The 22,095-nt window shown below is 32.2% G+C and overlaps 1 protein-coding gene and 1 long non-coding RNA gene across 2 annotated transcripts; one reads left to right on the forward strand and one right to left on the reverse strand.

Moving 5' to 3' along the window:
- Positions 1-1,465: 1,465 nt before the first annotated feature.
- On the reverse strand, positions 1,466-21,149 carry LOC141455545 (uncharacterized). The gene is made up of 5 exons (XM_074130661.1): positions 20,951-21,149; positions 2,764-2,868; positions 2,472-2,666; positions 2,006-2,211; positions 1,466-1,919 (listed from the first exon to the last, which is right to left on the reverse strand). The coding sequence occupies exons 2-5, from the start codon at positions 2,855-2,857 to the stop codon at positions 1,761-1,763; spliced, it is 654 nt and encodes a 217-aa protein (XP_073986762.1). The 5' UTR covers positions 2,858-2,868; positions 20,951-21,149; the 3' UTR covers positions 1,466-1,760.
- LOC141455546 (uncharacterized) lies at positions 20,525-21,599 on the forward strand. The gene is made up of 3 exons (XR_012459332.1): positions 20,525-20,665; positions 21,010-21,085; positions 21,353-21,599. It is a non-coding gene; the product is annotated as an uncharacterized lncRNA (long non-coding RNA).
- Positions 21,600-22,095: the final 496 nt, after the last annotated feature.

A 22,095-nucleotide genomic window follows, 5' to 3' on the forward strand; every position in this document is an offset into this window, starting at 1 on the left:
GAAAACCCTTAAATATTCCTTCCCTTATGATTTTTTTTATTACTATCCTGATTTTGTTGCTTTTGTTCCATCTTTTCCCATTTTTTGATATATCATCAACATCTTATGCTATCATCATCCATCTTTAGTGAACTTATATTAATCCACTTTAATATTATGACCTATCAGTTAATTACCTTTTTTCGATAATTTACCTCAGTAAATGGAATCCGCATTGATTTCGCCGACTATTTACATCTGCCTATTTTAAGTTCTTAATATTTATCACGATCGATAGGATGTTTTTGTATTTATTGTATAGTAGACTACTGAATGTTAGCAGATTCTATATCAATTAGGTATTTGTTCAAGTCTTAAGAAACATGGACGCTAACCTCAGCGGATGAAAGTACGCTGAACTGCTGGGAGAGAAAGGTATTGAGAAGGATTTATGGCCCGCTGGCGGAGAATGGTACTTATAGATGTAGGAAAAAATGCTGAGCTGAGGGAGCTTTTTAAGGAGGCGAACATTGTAAAGAGCATTAAGCAGGGAAGACTACGCTGGTTGGGGCACCTCCACAGAATGGACCAAGGTAGAGCACCTCGCATCGCCTATGAAGGGCATCCTGGAGGCAGAAGGCCTAGAGGTAGGCCAAGACTGAGATGGTTGAATAAGGTGGAGGAGGACCTCTCCAAGTTAAATGCGGGAGGATGTAGAAGGAAAGCGAGTGATAGAACGGCTTGGAGTGAATTGTTGAAGGAGGCCAAGGCCCTACAAGGGCTGTAGAGCCATGGAGTAAGTAAATTTGTTAAAGTCTGCAAACTTGTCTGCATCCCTTCTATATTTTAAAGAACCTGAGAAATTATTTTCACATTTTCTAGCTGCACTTTTTTTAAATTTCTTCTCTTTTTTCCCCTTCCTTCAAACATAATTTTCACCTGATAATGAATGAATTCAACGTTACGAGATACCTATACCTATGAAATTTGGTACGATTCCATTACTTAGACAGAGCACGAAAGGGAACAATACAAACTTCCCTGTTTTCTAAACAGAAAGTTGCTTCAAGGTTGGTTTTTCTAACAAAAAATTACAGCTAACGCTTTCAATGATAGATTAGGGAACTGGACAAAGAAAAGAAAATACGAGATTAGCTTGCCCGCTCTAGAAGCCGGAGACTTCTGTAAATAAACATCACTTCTACCATTCACAGTAAAAGATTGAGGAAGAATTTATTAACATGCAGTTGGGTAATTGGATAATACTTTGTTGTCTTTCATTATCATTGGAGTTTTCTCGCATATAATATGGGGCTGAAAAAAAGGTTTTTAAAAATAAATATCCAAAAAACTTAAGTTATACATACATTTATTAACAATAGAAAATTTTATAAATAATTCACAATTTAACACTAGACTCTAAAATTGAAAAAAAAAAAACTACAATTGGAGGGAATTTTTATAGTTTTAAAATAGATGAGCTGCGATGTTTTTATTAAAAAAATAGTCAAATAATTTTAGTTCAGTGGTGGGTGATCGTCAAATATTGGCGAAGGTACTGCCTGAACTACTTGTTTACTTAAGGTACACAAACATAAGGTAATACTTCCTTTTTTGGCAGTGTATACCTCCTAAAAAGGGGCCATTCCATTTTGTAAAAAATAAAAATCTTATTTATAATTTTATACACAATATTAGCGGCATTTTCTTTTATCCTTGCTGCTAATAAAGTTCCAGTTATTTTGTTTTCCTTTTTATTGCTTTTCAGTTGTCCAGTTTTTTTAGAGACGAATGCCAGGATTACGGCTACGTACGAAATTCAATAATTCGTCAGAATCTTCGCAAACGAATGGTTTCAAGTGATGACAGGCAACATCGTGCCACTTCACACCATCTTGATAAAAGTTATTCAAGATAGCTAGACAAGATTCATCGTTACCCTGTAAATTAATAATAAAAAGTTATTTTTATGTAATAATCAATAATAAGTTAAGAAATGAAATGTTGCCAAGAGAATACTCAGTACCTGTGGAGCTTCTCTGTTGTCAGGTTGCTGTTGTCCATATCCACCTGTGGGACTCCAATCGCCACTGTTCCTAACATTGGTTGGACCAATCTTGGCGCCTGATCCAGACCAGAACCAACCATTTACATTTGCTGGTTGAAGATCCGGCCTGTCACAGCCGTTGAAATTACATTTACGTCCTGAAGTCCAGATATATCTAACATTGCCTGCAAAAAAAATTTATGGTTAATTTCCTTAAGAATTAATAGTAGGTAGTGTGCTTACTAATTCTGCTTCAGATGGTTTTTCTATTTTGCTAGGATCCATTCTTAGAACACATTAAAAATTTATTCACTTTTCTTTTTACCTAGATGCGATACACAATGTAGGTAAACCAGTAGTTCTGAAGAGATATTAAATAAATACAACCTGTGCCTTTTCTATTATTTAATAGGTAAAGAATCAGTTAAATTGTAAAATTCCTTACCTCTGACGATTCTTTGTTTGATAAACTCATTTTCTTGAGGTGTTTCTAAACTGACGGCGTCCATACAGTGCCGCCTGCAAATATTTCTTGCATCCAACCAATCTACTTCTAAACTTCTAGTAGGAGCATGTTCCCAACTGAAAAAGTATGAGTGCGCTACACCTCTGGCATCTCTATATGTTGAATGCCTTACTCCTGGAAAGTGTTAACAAGGTTTGCCATTTTAGCATTTTATAAAGACAAGAACATCTAGAAGATGGTAATTTAAAAAAGAATAGAAAGTAATACCGACTATTTGCACAACTCCTTGGATCTGGCAAAGCTAATCTTCTTTGCGCAGACACTAGGGCGATACCTAGCACCAGCAGTGTGAATTCCCTCAACATATCGGCTTACTCTGCAAATGAAAATGTAATTAGTACAAAAAGAAGAACTCGTGCAGATTTTTTCAATTGAGTTTTAGCCAGAAATATCCAGAGCGACATAACTCAAGAACAGAAAAATGCAGGAAGTTTAAATATAACTTTTAGAATAGGTACCTTTTTTTTGGACTAGTAATCATTCTCTTTGGACAAATAAATTCAGTCAACCGAGAAAAAAATGAAAAAGATTATTGTAAAATTTTCTTCTAACGGCTTCAACTCTTTTTGTTGAACCTACTTTTAACTAACTGCACGTTTATTAAAAAAAAATTCCATGCAGGGGAAAAGTAAGTAATGGATCATCTTTCTAAATTATTTTGTGTCACATAAAACCAGGGCAGTATTACTTAGAATTAAGTAGGTAAGTAATAAATTTCAAATTTGAACAGTATCGGTAAGCGGCACACCACCTAATTGCTTAAATTTTACTGTTTTGCAGATGAAGTCATGTCGCCTGACATTAAATCTGGAGATCATGTAGGCTTCCACTCACAACTGCTACAAATTACAATCTTAAAATTAGTTATTAATAATTATAAGGCAATCAATCTTTTAATAAAAATAATTGTAAGTGGCGCATTCGTTATTCAGATTTTGGTTTCACAATAAACGAAAATGTAGTTTTGAAACTTTCATAGATTCGAGCTCTGTTATATGAAACTAGTGCAGTTATGGACTTGTGAAACCATGAAAGGCATGAATTGCCCCGCATTTTAGTTGATATTAATTAAAAAAATTATACTTTCTTCAGCTGGTTGTACAATATAATTGGCTTTGTTTACCAAAATTAAGCTTTGCTACCTTATATTAAATAGCCAGTGAAATATTTGGTAATGAATTTAATGATTGTGCATGATAATTTTGGCTTTAAAGAAAGGAAATTGTTGAGTATAATATACTCAATATTATGTTACTAAACGTATTAAGGGATCATTGGGCGTTAACCCACCCTATAGTGAACAGTGCTCCTACATCTCCCTAACCCTCGTGGAGGACTGCAAGAATCGTTCACGAGTGGTTTATTCGTTTCAGAGGCGAATTGCCGACCGACGAAAACCAGAGGCCTACTACTTCAACTCGGTCATCTTGTCTAGAGAATTCATAATGTTTTACTTGGAAATCATCGTTCATCTTAGCGATGTTCTTGCGCAGGAAAGAGGCCCAAGTTGTGGAACGTTAACTCGCATTAGCTTTCACATTATAGTTTGGCTGTCACTTACCTTAATATTATAGCAAATTGGGGCCCCACCCACTCTTTACTCCAAAATTCAAAAACAAGTTTAAAAAAGAATGAATACAAAATGAGAAGGACCTCAAGAAAATACAACGAGTGAACTTCAGTCCATCAAGAAAAGTGTTCTCCAACAATAGAATAATGTTGGGGAGCGGAAGCCATCGCCCTTGTAAAGGACTATTTTGAAGGCTAAATTGCTTGAAATGATTTCAATATGATTATAAAATCATGAAATATATCAAAATGATTTATAAACACAAGGACGCTCTTTCTGTGACCATAATTCGTAGCATTACAACAATTATTGAAAGCACTGTTTGGACCCACTTCTCAAAATAATGCCTTTAATTTTACCCGGCACATTTCTTTTTTCATGTACTGAACGTCACTTCTACTTTCCCAGCACGAAGATCTTAAAAATTTAACCTTTGCCAAATTCTTACTTGTAACACTTTTTGGAAATTGTGGCAATTCGCCAAAGAACTCTGTTATTATCTTTGTGGAAACAACACATAACTTTCTGTTTCACGTTTAGACGAAAAAAAAAAGGATGCGAGCGAAATATTAATTTTCTGCAAAGCATTTTTTTTTAAATATATCTAGGTCAAATATTTTGAAAAAGTATCAATCAGGTCTCATATTCATTTAGATAAAAAAAACTTACGATATGTTAACGGATATTATTAATTAGCAGACAAAGGGTAGTGCTGCAGTAAAGAAAGGCTAAGTGGCAGCCGTAAGTATGCCGCTACGTAGAGGCGGATACTACGAAGAAGTGGATCAACATAAAAAAAAAAGCTTCTACAAGTGACGGAATAGATGTCACAGAATAAGAACAAGAATCCGTCTTTATAGACAACCTGTTTTTTTTTTTATATTTGATTATATGTTGTACGGACATCATTTTGTTTTCAACACTTTATCAAATTTATTCATTCATAAATTTGTTTCAGAATTTGGGTTTTGTAGCTATAAACTATGGTAATTATAATGTTAGAAGAGCACAACTTCTGGAAGGATATATTATTATTTCCGTTCTACGAAATGATTTAACGATTTCACTAAAACTTTCGATTAAACTAAATGAACATTGATGGAAGATGAAAGAAAACTTATTATTATTTACAAATCCATTACCATATTACTTTTAATGAATTTGGAATTTTCTTTTTAGGAAATACACTGGTTTTTACACAATACTGGTCTAATCTGTACAAAGAAAATCCGAGAAATAAATTAAGCTTGTGGCATCACAGGGTAAAAATTTAATTTTTAATCTTAAACTTATGTAAGTGTTATGGAAATTTATATTATTTTATAGATTTTACATAACGACTACTAGGCCATTAGCGCCATTAGAGTTAATTGATAATTTTTTATTTTTTTCAGAAAAATCTATAAAGGGTTTTCTGGGGTGAGTATTCAAGACAGGCTTTTCCCTGAGTTAACTTATTGTTTCTATCTTTATAATACTAATATGAAGTCAATATATCACTAAAATTCCGGATGTAAAGGAAATAGGTTGTACTAGGTGATTGTTTGAATTCTCTGTTATTTTATTTATTAGTGATGTGGTTTAATACTTTTAAATAGGCTTAAACCATCAGTAAAGAAGCTTTCATGATACTATTCCAGGATGACCTGCTTTTGTTTTCCTATTTTGGTGGTCCTAACTAGAAATGCTATAAGTATATTGCATTATTCAATCACCAATAAACCTCCGTACAGTGTCCTTTCGTTGCAGATATTTTCCATCACCGGACAGTGAAACTGAAAGAAGCTCCAAAATAGAGAAAATCTGGCTTGAATCCAGTATACGCTAACCACTAAGCTAATCCATTCCCAAGTTTAGTATTTTATCGCGCAGCAATTCCCAATCATGGAAACCGAAAATTTATTTGGTAGATGCAGTACAGTTCAGCTAGTAGTTCAGAAAGTAGGGGGAGTTCAAGTCTAACAACTATTTAGTTGGCAAAAAATAAATAAACAAATAAATTTAAAAAATCGTAACAATTTACGTTTGGGGACTGGCGTCTCCCAATTAATGTGATAGTTTTTAGGTGAATGTAATCTTAATGGACCTGATGATGATATGAATAATGATGTCAAGGATGACATGATTTCTATGTTTTAACAGGTTGATAGAACTAGACAGTAAACACTTATGGAATTCCTGATGGTTCTGGATTTATCAGCTAAAACAGCATTTACTTCTAGTATTTAAATCAGTAAAAAAAGTATACACCTTGTAGCGTTTAATATTTTTGACTGACTGTAGCGTTCCTAAAATGTGGCTACAGCCTAGGTCGGCAATATTAAGGTTTCTCGGGAATCGATATTAATAATAATGATGATCATATTAGAGTCAGAATGACCAATTGTACCAGTAAATAGCTAAGCGTGCTCAGTTATTAACTGCGGACAATCACAAACAGTTCATAACTTGTCTCTATGAGGAGGATTTAAAAAATAAAAATAAAAGAAGCTCTAGTTTCTTCTAAAACAAGAAAGAACTCAAACGATTGGAAGACGAAGACTTGCTAAGTGAGCCGGTACATACCGTTATGTACACATACACAAAAAAAAACACGTTAAGATGAATCAGTCGTTTCTTTTGTGTCATTAATGTGTACAATCATTTTAAAGTTAAAACCATGTGTAGGTGTTCATTATAGGCTTCTGAAACAAGTCATCTATTTATATTGTCAGCAACCTTTAAATCATAATAAAAAATTCATTTTAAATTTAATCACAATAGAAAGTGTGCGGAGAAAATTTTTATGAAGAATTAACGAGCACGCTTAGTCACAAACAAGCAAAAATGTATTCGATAGAAGAAACACTTCCTTGTTTGTTCTTTCAATTAGTCACCGCACATAGAAAATAGGAAAGTGCCGGTGCTACAGAATAGAGAAGGAAAAGAGAAAGGATTAACGAAGTTTTGTGAGAGTTTAGAAGTCACGATCTGAACTATACAGGGTTCTAGAGAAGAATTTACGAGTACCTATTTCTAGTGTTCCAAGTGAAACCTTTCATCAAAACGTTAACAACTTTTGGGAAATCCATATAGAGAACATTAACGATTAAATGCATTCACCAAGAAGCTGCTTCGTCTAACTAGAAGTAGCCATAGATAAAGTAAATAAAAGGGCTTTAACATTAATTTGTTTTCCTTTCTCCTTGAATTATCAATTTTGCACACTGACCTAGGCAGCTTTAGTATATAAATCTAATCTCTTCAAGCTCGCAAACTATAGTTGTACTAGTTACAGGAAAATCTGTTAACAAACAGGTAAATCGAAAAAAAAGAAAGGAAAATTTTGTAAACATTTACTTTCTAAAAAGTGATAGGTATTGTGCGAACGCAAAGAAGTAACTATGGGTTATTGTTAACATCTGAACGAAACAATTTATGGAGTTTAAATTAATAACTGCCTATGATAAGCAGTAAAGAACTGATAGTTTTTATGTTTGGACAACTTTGATCGATTAAGAATGATTCAAATATTTCTATTTTGCAATAAGAAGCAATCATTTAAAATGTTTTGTTCCCTAAAAACCATGTTTTAGGTACCCTGAATGTGAAATTTGGAAATGTGTGCAGATTAATATTATTTATAATATTAACATAATATATAAAACGAGTTACTCCTGAATTTTTTTTATTTTTAGAGGAATTCATGTAAGGATCCTTTTGATACGCTGTTTTTCCTCTCGGGAAAGATTAATAAATTGTGATTCTGTCAAAGTTTTAAAGAAAATCAGTTATCCATCACTACAATTTTTCTGAATTTATTTTCTGTTGCTGGCTAGTAAGCAAATGTCAAAAATAACAAAATTCTACCAACGTTTATGGCAACAAGACTCTACTTAAAATCAATTCAATCTTATTTCACTTTTTTCATTTAAAATATTTTCACATTTTGCCATCACAACAATGTGATATTTCTTGCAGGTCACTTTCCAGTCACAAACAATGTTTACTGATTTCCCAAAAAACTTTCAATTTCCTTTTGTGAAAGGTAGATAAAAACAAATCTAAACGGACGAGCTGATCCTTTAATTTCTTCTTCTCGTGGCGCTGTTAAATGAACACACTGTGGACAATCATTATGTTCGTTCACATATAATTAAGACTATTAAGTCCTTCGCTTCACATGCAACGAGAAAGTAACTATAATCTGTAGTAATTTATTCAATTTACAATTTCCATTTTAAAAAGAACTGTTTTAAAATATCATTTCTTTATCATTTTCTGATCAGCGAAAATATTAGCAATTAAGGATTTATTCCTAAATATTATTGAGAAAGTTTGTCAATATTTCTTAAAATTAAACTAGGTTAATGTATTCTTCTCCGGAGGGCAGAAATCTGTTCTAACAATAAGTATTTTGATCTTTTCATTGATAATATTTAATCCTTGTTTGTTCCAGTTATTTCAACAGACAATTGGATGTAATCCAGCTCCTACCAACTGATGGCAGTCTGCACTTAATGAGTTCCTAGTTCACTCTCTCTTGAACGGTGGGATAGCTTCACTTTTGAGGCTACCCAATTGAATTGTCTTACTAAAATTAAGCAAGTAGTTCCCTGATTTTGTTTTTTTTAATTTCCACAAATTGTGGAACAAATGAGTTACTTGATTTCAAAATTTAGTCTTCAGTATCGGTCAGTTGATCCACATATTTTAAGAGGGTCCGATATGTTCACGTACGCCTTTATATTGATGTTCTAAATGGACGGAAACTTGAAACTCTGGTATTCATTTGTACTTCTTGGGAAGCAAAAACTACATAATTCGTAATTATAGTGAACTTGAAACATATTTTAACGCTATAGTACTAGACTTTTGTTAAGATCAATTTATGTTGCCAGAAGCGTTTGTTCATTTCTTGTATTCTTTAAATGCAAATCAATTTACGTTGAAAAGGAAGAAACAACATTGTAAAACTAAAACAGGATTCGATTATAAAATATGCAGCTTAAAGAATTAACCAATAGATACGACGAATACAGTTATTATCGCTCTGGAATGGCCCTAGTGTGTACTCTGTGAACTTAAGAGTTAACAGTTTAAATGATATTCAACTTGTTATGTCTGGGCTTAACCGAAGAAATGGCTGGTATATTTCCTCAAACGGGTATGTGGATATTATTAGATAGAATCTGAAAAAATATTCATACAACGGTAAAAAGTAAGATGTGAAAGACTTATATCAATTTTAATGGGTTAGCTGCTTCACACTTTGGAAATATTAGTGGAGGATTCAGCCTTGCTAAAAAGCAACAAGGCGTAATTTTTAGAATGAGACGTTATTTAAATTAAAACAAGTAAATTGCAAACATTATTTGGCTGGATTTTGCTTCAAACTGTTCTTTTGATGCAATTATTAGAAATTAGGTCGGAAACATTTCGCTGAAATTCAGGGTTACGAAATATTCAACACAGTGCATTCTGCTAAGAGAATTACTTTCTATTATCAGCTGCCACAAAAGCCGAAATCAATCAATTAGGATAAAGTGGAAGTTGCAAATTGGGCGTTTAAAAAACTTAAATCGCATATCTGGCGGTAATAAAAGAACAAGCAACAGACCGCAGGGCTACATTCCAGTGCGCCAGCTGGAGAGAACGGTACGCCGACCCACTGGTAGAAAGGCGGTGGTGGGCCAGCTCCGGGACATTGACTTAACTGGTCGCCCCACCATTTTGCACGGACGGCAACACCTAGCACTGCAACAACCTTACTTAACTTCTTTCTACTCCTCGCTTTCTTTAACTGTTCTTCTTTTATGTCTGCAGCCTCTTGTAGCCAAATATCTCAGCTTTGACTACATCGACATATTTAAACGAAAGAGAAAGTGCTAGATTCAAATTGTTTTCTCTACTTAGATTTTATTTGAACAAGTAGTCGATTAGAAATGATTTATTATCCACTAACGAGATTATTTCTATTCATTTCCCTCGACTCCACTCCACACAGCCTGAATAAACAGCCCCATCCATCAAATTTTTGTCGTTTCTAGGAAAACAGAAGTAAAGTTTGGGTTAACGTTGAGTTCCAACAATCCTGTTGTTTGAAAAATAACTTGTAAGACTTGGTATTCTTTGTTATCGCGTTAGTTGTCAAAATGAGCAGGTGGGCGCTGTAATTTTGGCAAGGATTCTAGCTAAAAATAGATTAATTCTAGCTAGCAGAACTTAGTACAGATGTAAAATGAATGTTAATTGGAGACGTCAAAATTGAAACTTCCATTAAAAAAAAAAAACCAATCAAATTCGAAATCAGTTTTTCTTTTAGGACAAAAGTCAACTTAATTTATCAAATTAATATCTCACTAACCCAACATGTGCAATTGGAGGTAGAAGATCTAGAGATTGTTCAGCATGCCTCGGGTCTGAAGTCGCCCTGCAGATGCTTTTCAGGAATTATATGCTTTAAAGTGCAGTGAGCCCAAGTTGACCTCCATTCAAGGTAAATCAAACACGGTAGTGCTTAGAGATCAACTCGAAATTGATTTCATTGATTCGTTTTAAAATATTTATCTTTAATCAATTACTACCCTTGGAACGTAACTCCTTGTGTAGAACACTGAACAAAACTCTTCAAATAGAAAAACAGTGGTCTGCAACCAGGTATGCTTTAAGATCAGATGTACATCTTAAAGAATTGAAGTTTCTATTGAAGCATTGAAAAAAGTGCAGCAAACAGATTTACCTTTAAAAATACAGTATCCTATAAGCGGGCCAAGTTATTTAAATTAATTTAATTTAAATAACAAAATTAACTATATTATAGAGAAAAATTACTTATAAAAAATGTAGAATGGACTGCTGGGAAGAAAAGTAAAAATTATGTGGTCACCAAGAGCGTCCTGCTTAAATGTGGACATGGGAAATACTTGAAGAATCCTTAAATAGAATCTGACAGCTTCAATGATATCTTCTTTTAGCCACGTGACTAGGGTACAAATACTTAGGTCGTCACTTGTTTTTCTTGTCTCCGTATGTGAACTCGCTAGTGAAATACATACATTGGAGGATGAGGGTCGAGTTACTACTTCATTCATACATCCACTACAGGTCACTGGCACAATTTAACTACCACATCCATTGCGAGCAAGAAGGAGATGAAAAGTAGGTATACACTGAGCTTTTATAATCCATTCTATGCACGTAGAGTTTACTTTTCTGGGCCGCATTCCATTTTTGGAATTAACCGGAGCTCTTGCTTTATGTTATCATTTGTTCTTTAACTACAACTTCTGTCTTTAGATGCTGTCATTTTAGTTTATTAATTAAATTATATTTCATATTATTTGAATATCCCTTTTAGAGTTTTACCGAAGAGCAAGATTTTCTTTTAAATCTTTTTGAGACTACAAAGATACACATACTTATGATTATTGAGTCTTTTACAAACAACATTCCCAATAATAAAATTAAAATTTGACTTTCTGTTTTGCAAACAAGGTAACAATCTAATAGTAAGATATTAATAACATAATAATATTAATAATTTATCAAATTATTGTTACAGGCTTCATGAACATTGTAATTTAAAATAATTTTCGAAAAGTCAGCCAATGAATTTCTTTAAACACTAAGTTAAAACACAAATCATTAAAAACCTTTATTTGTGTCTAAAATAATTTGTTTCTCTTATCTGAGTAATGATTTACATTTATTTGATTTGATTACAACTGTTTTAAGGCACTTGATCGCAAGGATTATAAAAAATGTTAGAAAAAAAATGATTTACGAGGTAATGAAACAAATGCAAAATGGAGAGGTTTCTGCAGCATCTTTCACTAATTAGTTCAAGTAAAAATGCAGCAATTAGTTTGGAGTAGATGTAATAATGATGAACACAACGGACTAAGAAAACTTAAAAGGGAAAATACTATCCGTAAAATTAATTTTTAATTATTTATAAATTAAAGATAATAATAATAGTTAATTATAATTGAAGATGGAAAGAAACAATTACTATGAGGTATTAAACAGTTATCTCAACAAGTGGGTTAAAACTTTTTTTGTTGAGGTACTCAACATCTAAGGTCTTTTAGACCGAATGAACTACTACCAAAAGTGGAAAATACAAAATTGACTTGTAGGCTTTAATTTTATGAGTTCATATTACTTATGATAAGATAGATAAGATAAGATATTTATTTGGCTTTTAAAATACAAAATTTTACAGCCAGTGAGTCTGGTCTACAAATTATATATTACAATTACATACTCAAAGAAAATAACAAAGCAAATGAATTTATTAATAAAGAAAAAGAATCATTACTTATAGAGAAAACTAAATACAATTAATTACTTATTTTATTTAAGAACTAAAATACTACCCATTATTATACATCAAAATGATGACTGAAGCCAATAATAACAATAATAATAAAATAAAAGAAAAAGAAATAGAATCAAAATAATAACTAACATAGAGTGTTCTTCATTGAAATAGTAGAAAGAAAATAAAATATACTGGATGCATAGACACATGTATACACATCTTTCATGGGTGTAGCCATCTGTGTTTTTAGATATCAATCCACTATTTGTTGCATATCTATAATGAATTTTCTAATCTTTAAAGCTCGACAAATAAAATAGTAAATATCGTTAATTTTGGTTATATCATTGATTTCTAACAATCGAGCAACATTTGAAATCTGATCACTATTGCTACAGATATATTTATTAAGATATTTCTCTCTACTATTCCTATACATGGGACAATTTAATAGAAAATGGTAAAGGTCGTCTGCACTCTCTAAATTACAAATTTGGCAGTTATCTTCGCCAAAGCGATGCAGTTCACCTTTAAACATATTACTGCAGTCATATAATTAATCATATTACTTATGTACTATTATTATTTATTCAAACAAGTTTTTACTAAAATATTTTTTTTCGAATTTAAAGCGCGTCAACTTTTAGATAATTGGCATCCTGAACTTTTCCAATGCACTGCCCGCCACCGGACAGTGTTCTCTTATTATAAGCATTAATTTTTATTATAAATTTTGTTATTTGAGTGCCACACTTTCTTTTTTCATTGTTTTATTCGTGTTTTAACCTTCTGCAGGCAATTTTTCATAAAATATTTTTTGTTTTGTTTTTCTGTTCATATATTGAATAAAATGTTTTATTTCCTGTTGTAAATTATATAATTAGTTATTATATCATCAGTTTTTTTTTATAATTGTTCTCTTTTCGTTTTCATTCATAAAATATCATCAATTGTATCTTTCATATACAATTATAAATGCAAAGTAATTTAAGAAAGTGTGTGAAAATGCGACATGCCCTTTCACAAAATATAATATTATTATCATTATTTTTTGTCTGAGCCTTCTAATAGATTTGTATATTATTTGTTGTTGAAATATAATTAAAGTCCAGTAATGAAGACTATTGTACCAAAGCTCTTGTCCATCAACGGTGTCCATCTCCGGACAGTGAGCTAGAAGCACCTAGGAAGAGATAATGTAAGGCCAGCAGCTGGATTCGAGCTCGCGATCTCCGCGTGGGAATCCAGTATACGCTAACCACTTAGCTAATCCCTTTTCTAATAACACCTATTATTATTAATAATAATTATTATTACTATCTTGTCAGTGCTTGAGAATGGTGCTAAGAGATGTCAGATTGAGATAGAGAAATTCAACTCATGTCTGCACCTTACGATTGTTTTTTAATTTCTTTTATTGATATGAAAATTGTGCTTGTGAAATAAATTTTCAGGGGAAACTTCGTTTTCAAAATTGTTTACATCAGCTACATTTCCACTTAAATTAGTAAAGTCTAGAAGAAGGTAAAAAGTAGGTCAAATAAAAATGTAATCTTAACCATAAATAAAAATTGCATTATACCACCCGCACAGAGCTTCCATGGCCCGCATGAAATGAGCGGTGACAGGTTTCTACCCTGGCGAAAGTGTACCGACTCGATAAATATATTTGAAAGGCGCGCGTAGGTCCAACCTTTCTAAATCTAAAACGAGAAATGTGTTTAAGTTTTTTACAAGTTCAACATTGTGTATATATTTTGTTGTTTATCTATAGATGTTGCTGGAGGAGGTTAGCTATTCTTATTGTGATTGCTTGAGAAATTGGAGAAAGGAAAGTACACGAAAAGATAAAGAATGACAGGTCAAGTAAATCACAATCGTAATAAGTTAGAATGGTCTTGAATAATGCTACAACCATTTATAAAAAATTAACCCGATGGATACGTTAAAATATTTTTCAACTATTTTAAACATCATCATCATTTTAAAAATTCAGTTGGTTTAAATAGCTCAGGAATCCACCTTAGAGCGGCCTAGCCATTTCTCGACTTATCTGCGGGTAACGACACAAACAACGCGATAAGCGAGCGGTTAGAGGCTAGGCCCGCTAAACTAAGATGTATTGAGGCACTGGGTCGATTACCTTGGATTTTATTTAATATGAGAAATTTATAATAAAGTACATTCCCTAGTCGCCTCCGACCACGATTCGTAATCGAAAGTTGAACGTAAAACCCACCTGAAAACATAGGCATTACTTCACTGACATCCTAAACACTCAGAGTAGTCAATGTGGGATACAAAGTACAATAGATCTGAATGATTTGACACTGAAATAATCTCCAAAGCCAAGTGTTAAAACATCTTATTAAAAAAACACTCTTGATTCCAAACATAGAAAAGGTAACCTAGATCACGTAATATCCATAGCATTTCGTAACTTCACATTTCTAGAATGAAAAAAAAATGTCTTCCAATCAACAAAAATAGATCCACAGCTTATCTTCATAAATTCTTTTCAATTTAGTCCAAGGACATCTAGCAGTGACATTCAAAAATTAAACGATTACTTTAAATATTTCCCCCCAAAAAAGAATTACCTAACATGTTAAGCAATATGAGAAGACCTAACTATTAATGTGATTTCTATTAGTAGTTATAAGAAACTAAAGTTTAATTTATTTAATAGAAGTTATGAAAAAATCCAAACAAATTTTAAATAACTAATCGTAAAAAAAAAAAACTAAGTCTAAACTAGACTAATGACATCATTTTATAGAAAAAAAATAGTGAAAACCAGATTTTGCAGACACTCTCGGTTCTGACAATCTTCTTGGCTTATTTTGATAATCTCTAACAGAAACATCAAATTTAAACTAGTAATTTTTCATTTTCTGATGTTTTTTGCGTACATGGTCAAGGGAAGAAAAAGTGACCCTTTTAAATAGTTTTTGTTTTGTATTGAAACAGTTCATGATAGTGAATTGAATGAATACAGCCCTTCAAACAATGAATAGGCTTAGCCGGCAAAATAAGTTAATTCATTCAGTTATGAAGGGATTAACTCAGTAACAGAACATTATACTCAGTCGCGTTGATTCCAGGTTTGTTTCCAGCTTGTTGCTCTAAATTAATTGTTCTTTCTGGCACTTCTGATTGGGCGCATGTTCTGACAAGATAAGATTTGATAAATTCGTCAAAATATCAAAGAAAGTGAAGGTTTTGTTTTCTTTAACTGCGGCCGTCTCGTACAAATTGATCGTTTAAATCAAGTCTATGAATAATCTGACATCCGGAACTAGTTTTTCTTATTACAACTTTATTGTAAAATTGGTAAGTTTAATGATCGCCAGTAAGTGTTTCGTGAGACAGAAATACAATCACGAACATTTGAGTGTCCTACTCTCTTTATACTTTTAGAGTTTATGTTTAAACATTGTTAGTGATTCCCTGAAGTATTCTTAAAGAACTCTGATCTCTCTTCAAGAAGTGTAGACAGAAACGTAGTGTTAGTCAAATTCTGTTTAACAAAGTGATGAATCAACCTCGTAAACGTTCAGAAAAAGAAAAACATGCACGCCACGAATCGTGAGTATCAACAACACTCATTAAAACGTTTAGGACTGCGTAAAAAATCTTAAAATAACGTTCGATGAACTCTCTAATCGTCCATTGCAGTAAAACAATTTGTTAGCACTGTTTTTTAAATAATAACAATAAGAACGAACTTTCAAGGAAATAAAAGTAATCTGCGGCATGTTTGACCTTCGTTAAGAGGCTGAGGTGAGGTGAAATTCAGATGGCACTCACTGTGTAACCACTAAGTTCTGACGAATCCATCTCAACACTTCTGACGAACTCTGACTATGCAAGAATTCGCTTCCACTGTAACATAGTTTATTGGAAACTTTTGCTTTCATTAAGAAAGCAAGACGGAAAATTCTATTCGGTAAAATGACATTCAGGACAGCCAAGAAAATCTGCTCGGTTATAATATTTTCTCTTTGTTAAGAATCTCTTACGCTACTTAAAGTAAAAACACTATAAACAGTTGGCTAGGTCATATAAACCTATCTGAGCTGGGCTACTAAATGAGTACAGACTACCGTAAAGCAGACTCTTTATCTAGTACACAACATGAAACAATGTTTCACACTAATGGCTTTTACAGTCATATGATATCAGGTCAACTTTTCTATCTTTTATCCTCATTAACCCTAGAATCTCTTTATTTCGTTTAACTAGCTAATTTGTAATATTAACCAGATTGTCGATTTCCGGGTTGATCTTAATATTAATGATGAACACGGTATTAAACGTTACATAAACTAAAAAAACGTAACTAGGCCATTAATGATATTTATTATAATTTAACACTTGATAGGATCTATTGCATGCTTATTGCAGAAGATTATTCCCATTCAGAAGTTTAATAACTAATCTGTAACTGTAACAACCTTTTATATAATTTTTTTTTTAATTAATTACATTTAAAAAAACTATTATGAATTAAATAATGTATATAAACAAAAAATAATGAGGTGACTATGGAAATTCCTTTCGAATAATTACGATACTAATATAGCAACGCACTATTGTTGCGTTCATTTTTGTTAGTATTTTTTATTATCTGGTGAAACGTTAGGAAACGGATGATGAAGAAATGTCTAGATAAAGATGGTTGTTTACTTCATGTTGTAATAGTAGTTTTTACGTTGCTACCTCGATAATTTCACGATGCAATATTGCAATAGATTGAGCAGACATAGGCAACATTAAATTACATCCCATCATCGTTCTGTGTAATTTATGATTTTTTATTTAAGTGAATCTGTCCCTTAATGACGCTGTGTTTGCAACAATGAAAATTAAAAGAGATTATCTAAAAACATTTTTCTATTTATGAAGATTAGATTAAGATAAATACATGACTATGGTAACGCTCTAAGCGCTTAAGATTATAAAGTTCAGAATTATACCTTTTTAACCAAACATCCGTCCTGCATGATTACAAAACGAGTTGGTTCTTTTTTTTAAAAAAAATAAACTTGCTTTGCCAAATAATCGCATCAAAATTACTTTTGTTTTAAAACCATTGCTGTTCTTACTATTGGTTAATAAGATATAAAATTATAGATCCTTATCTTTTATCCTTTTCATAAAATATACTTTAAGGACAGTTCTAGTGGCATGTCACACTTAAATCACTCCTCAAATGTCCTATTCTAGATGACAGCTAATAAATAACAGGAAAAAAGTCACAATTTTGGTTAAAATAAGTAACAATTCAATTTTTTAAATTTATTTATGGAAGTCAGGTAATCAGTTGTTTTTTTAAAGTAACAAATCTAGACATTTATCTAGCTATTGCCAGGCAACACTCCGCTGGTTCATATTGGCGTCATTATACAATAATGGCATCACATTTTTTAAGTAATTTAAAAGTTTTGAAACCTATGAGGAAATCGCCAAAACTCTCTTTACAAATAATGTGGCATTTCTTCACACAGGGAAGGGATTAGCTATGAGGTTAGCATACTGGACTCCCACGCGGAGGTCCCGGGTTCGAATCCAGCAGCTGACCCTTAGATTTTCTCTTCCTAGGAGCTTCTTACAGCTCACTGTCCGGTGATGGACAGTGTTTTCTGTAACGAGAGAACACTGTCCGGAGGCCGGCAGTGCACTTAACCGATTTTAATAAAAATTTGTGATTACATGTTTAATACTCATTATATTATTCGGGAAATGCGTACGGTCATTTCACTTGAATGACATTTCAAAGTGAGATAATTTCCTCCTTTCCCCCAAAACTTCATTATGAATTTTCCAGATAAAAGCGTTTCCTTTCAACCAAAGTTCCTAGTTCTACGCATAAGGAATGAGAGTACTTATTTGTCTATTTGGAGGAGAAAACTTTAGAGTGAAAAAACTTTTCGTGAAAAACTCAAAAATTCTTTTAGGAAATAGGCACTTCTGGTAGGAGGTTTTTTTCAGATTCCTTTTTTCAGATCCTGATTTTAAGATAAAACTAAGTTGTCCTATTATTTAATAATGTGACTTATTTCCAGTTTAACTTTCTTGAAACTTTTTTACTTGGATTTTCATCCCTAATGGAACCAACTAGCATCTAGTCCAAACTCAAAGTTAAAAGAGTGAGTCTTTTATTTCCGTAATAAGAGGACTATATTTTTCTGTTGAAAAAAAGTAAATCTCCAAAATTAGAACTGTCCATAATTTCTCTCTCTGACTGCGTTAATAGATTGGAAAAAAAAATAATTAAAAAAGAGAAAATTCATATCTTTGCTTAATAATATTTAATTAATAGCAATTAGTTTTGATTAAATTTTCCTTTACAGGCGCGAATATAATTATTATCAAAGCTGTAATTGAGATTTCAAATTGAATTTGCTAAAAAAAAGGAAGTTATTTTTGATTTCCTAAACGGTCTACCAAGAAAGAACAACTGACCTCAACTTTTATATTTTTTAGCAAGCCAACAAACACCTTTCTTTTGCGCATGCTCAGGCGGCGGCACTTTCTAAAGGAGGATTTTTGTTCCTAAAGAGGGAACAAAACAAAGAAAGAAGTAGTAAATAACCGTTAGCTGAGACCACACTATGTTCCACAATGACGTATACAATTTGTATTTATTATTGTGATTAATTTTATTGTTATTTTGTGTTGGGTTTAAGAACTCCTCTTTAAATAGTTAATGTTAAATCTTTTTATTTGAAAAAAGTAGCGTTAATTTATGCACTTATACCACGCCTTTTCACTTGACGTTTTGTGGGGCTCGTACCCTACAATTAAAATTTAAATATTTGTTCTATTTACGAAGTTAAAAACATCATTCCAGTTTAAACTAATATTTTTAAGATAGTATAGTCTCTCCCTCCTACAGATGTTCATTCAGCATTAGTTTTACCTAACTTCATCGGCATTATTGAAAGCGCAGGAGGAACTCAGCGTTTTTTCAGAGTTCTTTCTGTACGCTTTCCAATTTTCATCCCCTTCAGAGAATAAATCGGGTTTGTTTTCAGCAATTTGACTTCCTCTTTGTTAAAGTCATCAGATTAATAACAACCTTAAACTGTATTCTTCACTTCTAATATCGAAATCTCGACAATGCCCAGCTTTGTTTCTCCACAGAACTTCGCCAAAAATGAATTAATCATTAAAACTGTCTTAAATAATAGTGACAAAAATACATGCAACTTTTTATAACCTTAAACAAGAAAACGGAAAAGTTTATTTTATTTTAAGAGAGAAAAAAAGAACCAAACTAAAAATCAATTCAGTAAGCCGGAAAATTCCGCTTGATCAACTTTGACCGCAGCAATGCCGTAATGAATTTGAACTTTCCACGCTTTTCCGTTTTTTATTCATGCTACCCCATATACCTCTTTCTACTTACATTTTATTTTCTGAAAATCACTTTTTCAAGAATTTTGACACTCTAAAATAAATATTTTCCGTGAAAACTCAAAACAAAATAAATCTGCAGGAAAACAATAACTCCTTTTAAACAGGAAGAAGAAAGTTGACTTAGCATTTTCAAACAACAAATGTTGACAACTTCAAACACATGAAAATTCTTTGAAGAGTAAAATCTAAAATTTGAAAAAAATAAAAGAAAACAGCCTAATTTTCATTTTGTGTAGCATTCATGTTGAAATTAGTAAAAAATAAAGATTTATGTAGAAAGAAGCTGCATCAGAAAATCCATCCAACTCCCTTTTAACCCAAAATCATCCTATAGATTTCAACAAATTTATTTTATTTACCATTTTATTGCCTAAATTTTAGGCATAGTGGAACCAATTTTTTATCAATTCATATTAGAAGCCTAAACGAAAATTTGTCACCTCCCCCAGTTCCCTTAAAATCAATTTTTCTGAAAAAGTGATTGAAAAGAAGATAGATTTTATATTATTTTTTTACTTTGTATTTAATACTAGCTAGTTTTACAATAATAAAGTAATTCATAGTGTTTTTAAAAAAAGAGTAACGGTAAAATTTTCGGTTGAAAAGAATGACCAAAAATCTCATGAAGGTTGGCGGTACTGAGTTCAGATTATGTGTGTTTAAATGCAGATTACAAGAACATGTTCATTTTTCGTATCCAAGGTTTTCGAAATTAACAAATTTCTAACTGAAAGCACTTAAGAGTAATTTCTGTGACATTCCATCAGATCCAGCATATTGATTTCTTGGAGTTATTACCATAAACTGAACTATGTATGTAGTTATACGAGTTCTCGTTTTGCAGTTCTATTTATAAGTCGCCACTAGGAGTAATTGACCTTCCTGATATAGTTACAGTTCAAGAGTTGACGAAGTAAAAAACAAAGGAATTATCGATGTCTGAAGATATTATATTTTCTAAAGATAAATTAAAGATTACATTATAAAAAAGGAGTATTTCCTATTTAATTTATATTTTTTGTAAATAACGCGTAATCCACATTGAATATTTCGGCTAATAATCTTAATGAGAAAGTAATTTTGATAACCTTGACTTACCGTATTACGGAGGTTGCTGTAATTTATTAAGTGATAATGAATTCCCACTTTGTTGACAGGTTTTAAGATTGGCCCCAGTTGCAGATTTGAAGTGATGGAAGAAGAATCCTCTGTTTTCAAATTGATGTACAACAGGTAACAGTTGGTTCCTGACTGAGAGTTCCGCCGGTAACCACTCAGGTTTATAGCTGTCCTAGATCCCCCCGGATAACCCACATAACACTCTTCTTGTTTTCAACTCCCACTTTACCCTTTATAAAACTAATCACGGGGAGAGAATTTCAAGTTCCTCTACCTTCTTATATTTACATACCACATATTGTATATTAATTCTTACTACCTACCCGTGTTTGTCTATTTAATTTTTTAATGGTTTGTTTCTTTTTCTTTTACTTCATCCAGTAAGAGCTAACCAGACTACCATATAGAGGATTACCGGGCTCGAAAGTCCCCACTCACCAGAAAAACACAGGATCAACCCCTACTTTTATTGGTTTCTGTTAAAAGTAACCCTACTTTTATTTTTGAAGACTTCATTTCCAGTATTATTCGGTGTGATTTTAACGCTATTGTACAGGTGTCTTGTGATAAAAAAAAGAGTGTATTCAAGTGAATAAAAATAAAGCCGTAGATAACAAAATTAAATTTAATAATTTCTGAATTTATGATTTTTTAAACTGACATTGTTTTTAAACATATTATACAATACTTAATTAACGTTTACCATAAATTATTATAATATTGCAAAAGGTTCTTGACAAATCTACGTTTAAATCTTGGTTTTCTCGACATTTTAAAGAGTTGTTTTCCATATTTATTACACAAATTCTTTAACAGGTTTTAAAAAAAAGTGAAGTGCTTTAAAAATGATTAGATTGTCCTTTTTTGTAATATTTAAACGACTTCCTTAGACTTTGAGCTCTAGACTGCTGCAAGGAGTTGAAGGATTTTCAAACGAAGATTCGACAAACCTGGTGCAGCTGTTCGGAGATACACACAGTTTTGACTTTAACTCCTCGCTATTCAGTAAAATTTAGATAATCGGCAACCATTCGGCGATTGTTTCGAAGGCGTGTAATAGCCATAACAGTAAAGATTTTTTTAGCTTCCGAAATTCTCTATTCTCAATATTACGGTATTGTTGT

The sequence above is a fragment of the Rhodnius prolixus genome, unplaced genomic scaffold (assembly GCF_049639745.1).
Source record: "Rhodnius prolixus isolate KJV_2025 unplaced genomic scaffold, Rpr scaffold_4, whole genome shotgun sequence".
NCBI classification, from domain to species: domain Eukaryota; kingdom Metazoa; phylum Arthropoda; class Insecta; order Hemiptera; family Reduviidae; genus Rhodnius; species Rhodnius prolixus.

Bases quoted from the DNA above. Each gene is read 5' to 3' on its own strand.
- LOC141455545 (XM_074130661.1), bottom strand. From the start codon at position 2,857: ATGTTGAGGGAATTCACACTGCTGGTGCTAGGTATCGCCCTAGTGTCT. The intron at 2,212-2,471 runs GTAAGGAATTTT...TTTTTTTTGCAG, and splicing joins CAAACAAAGAATCGTCAGAG to GCAATGTTAGATATATCTGG. The intron at 1,920-2,005 runs GTACTGAGTATT...ATTAATTTACAG, and splicing joins ACAACAGAGAAGCTCCACAG to GGTAACGATGAATCTTGTCT.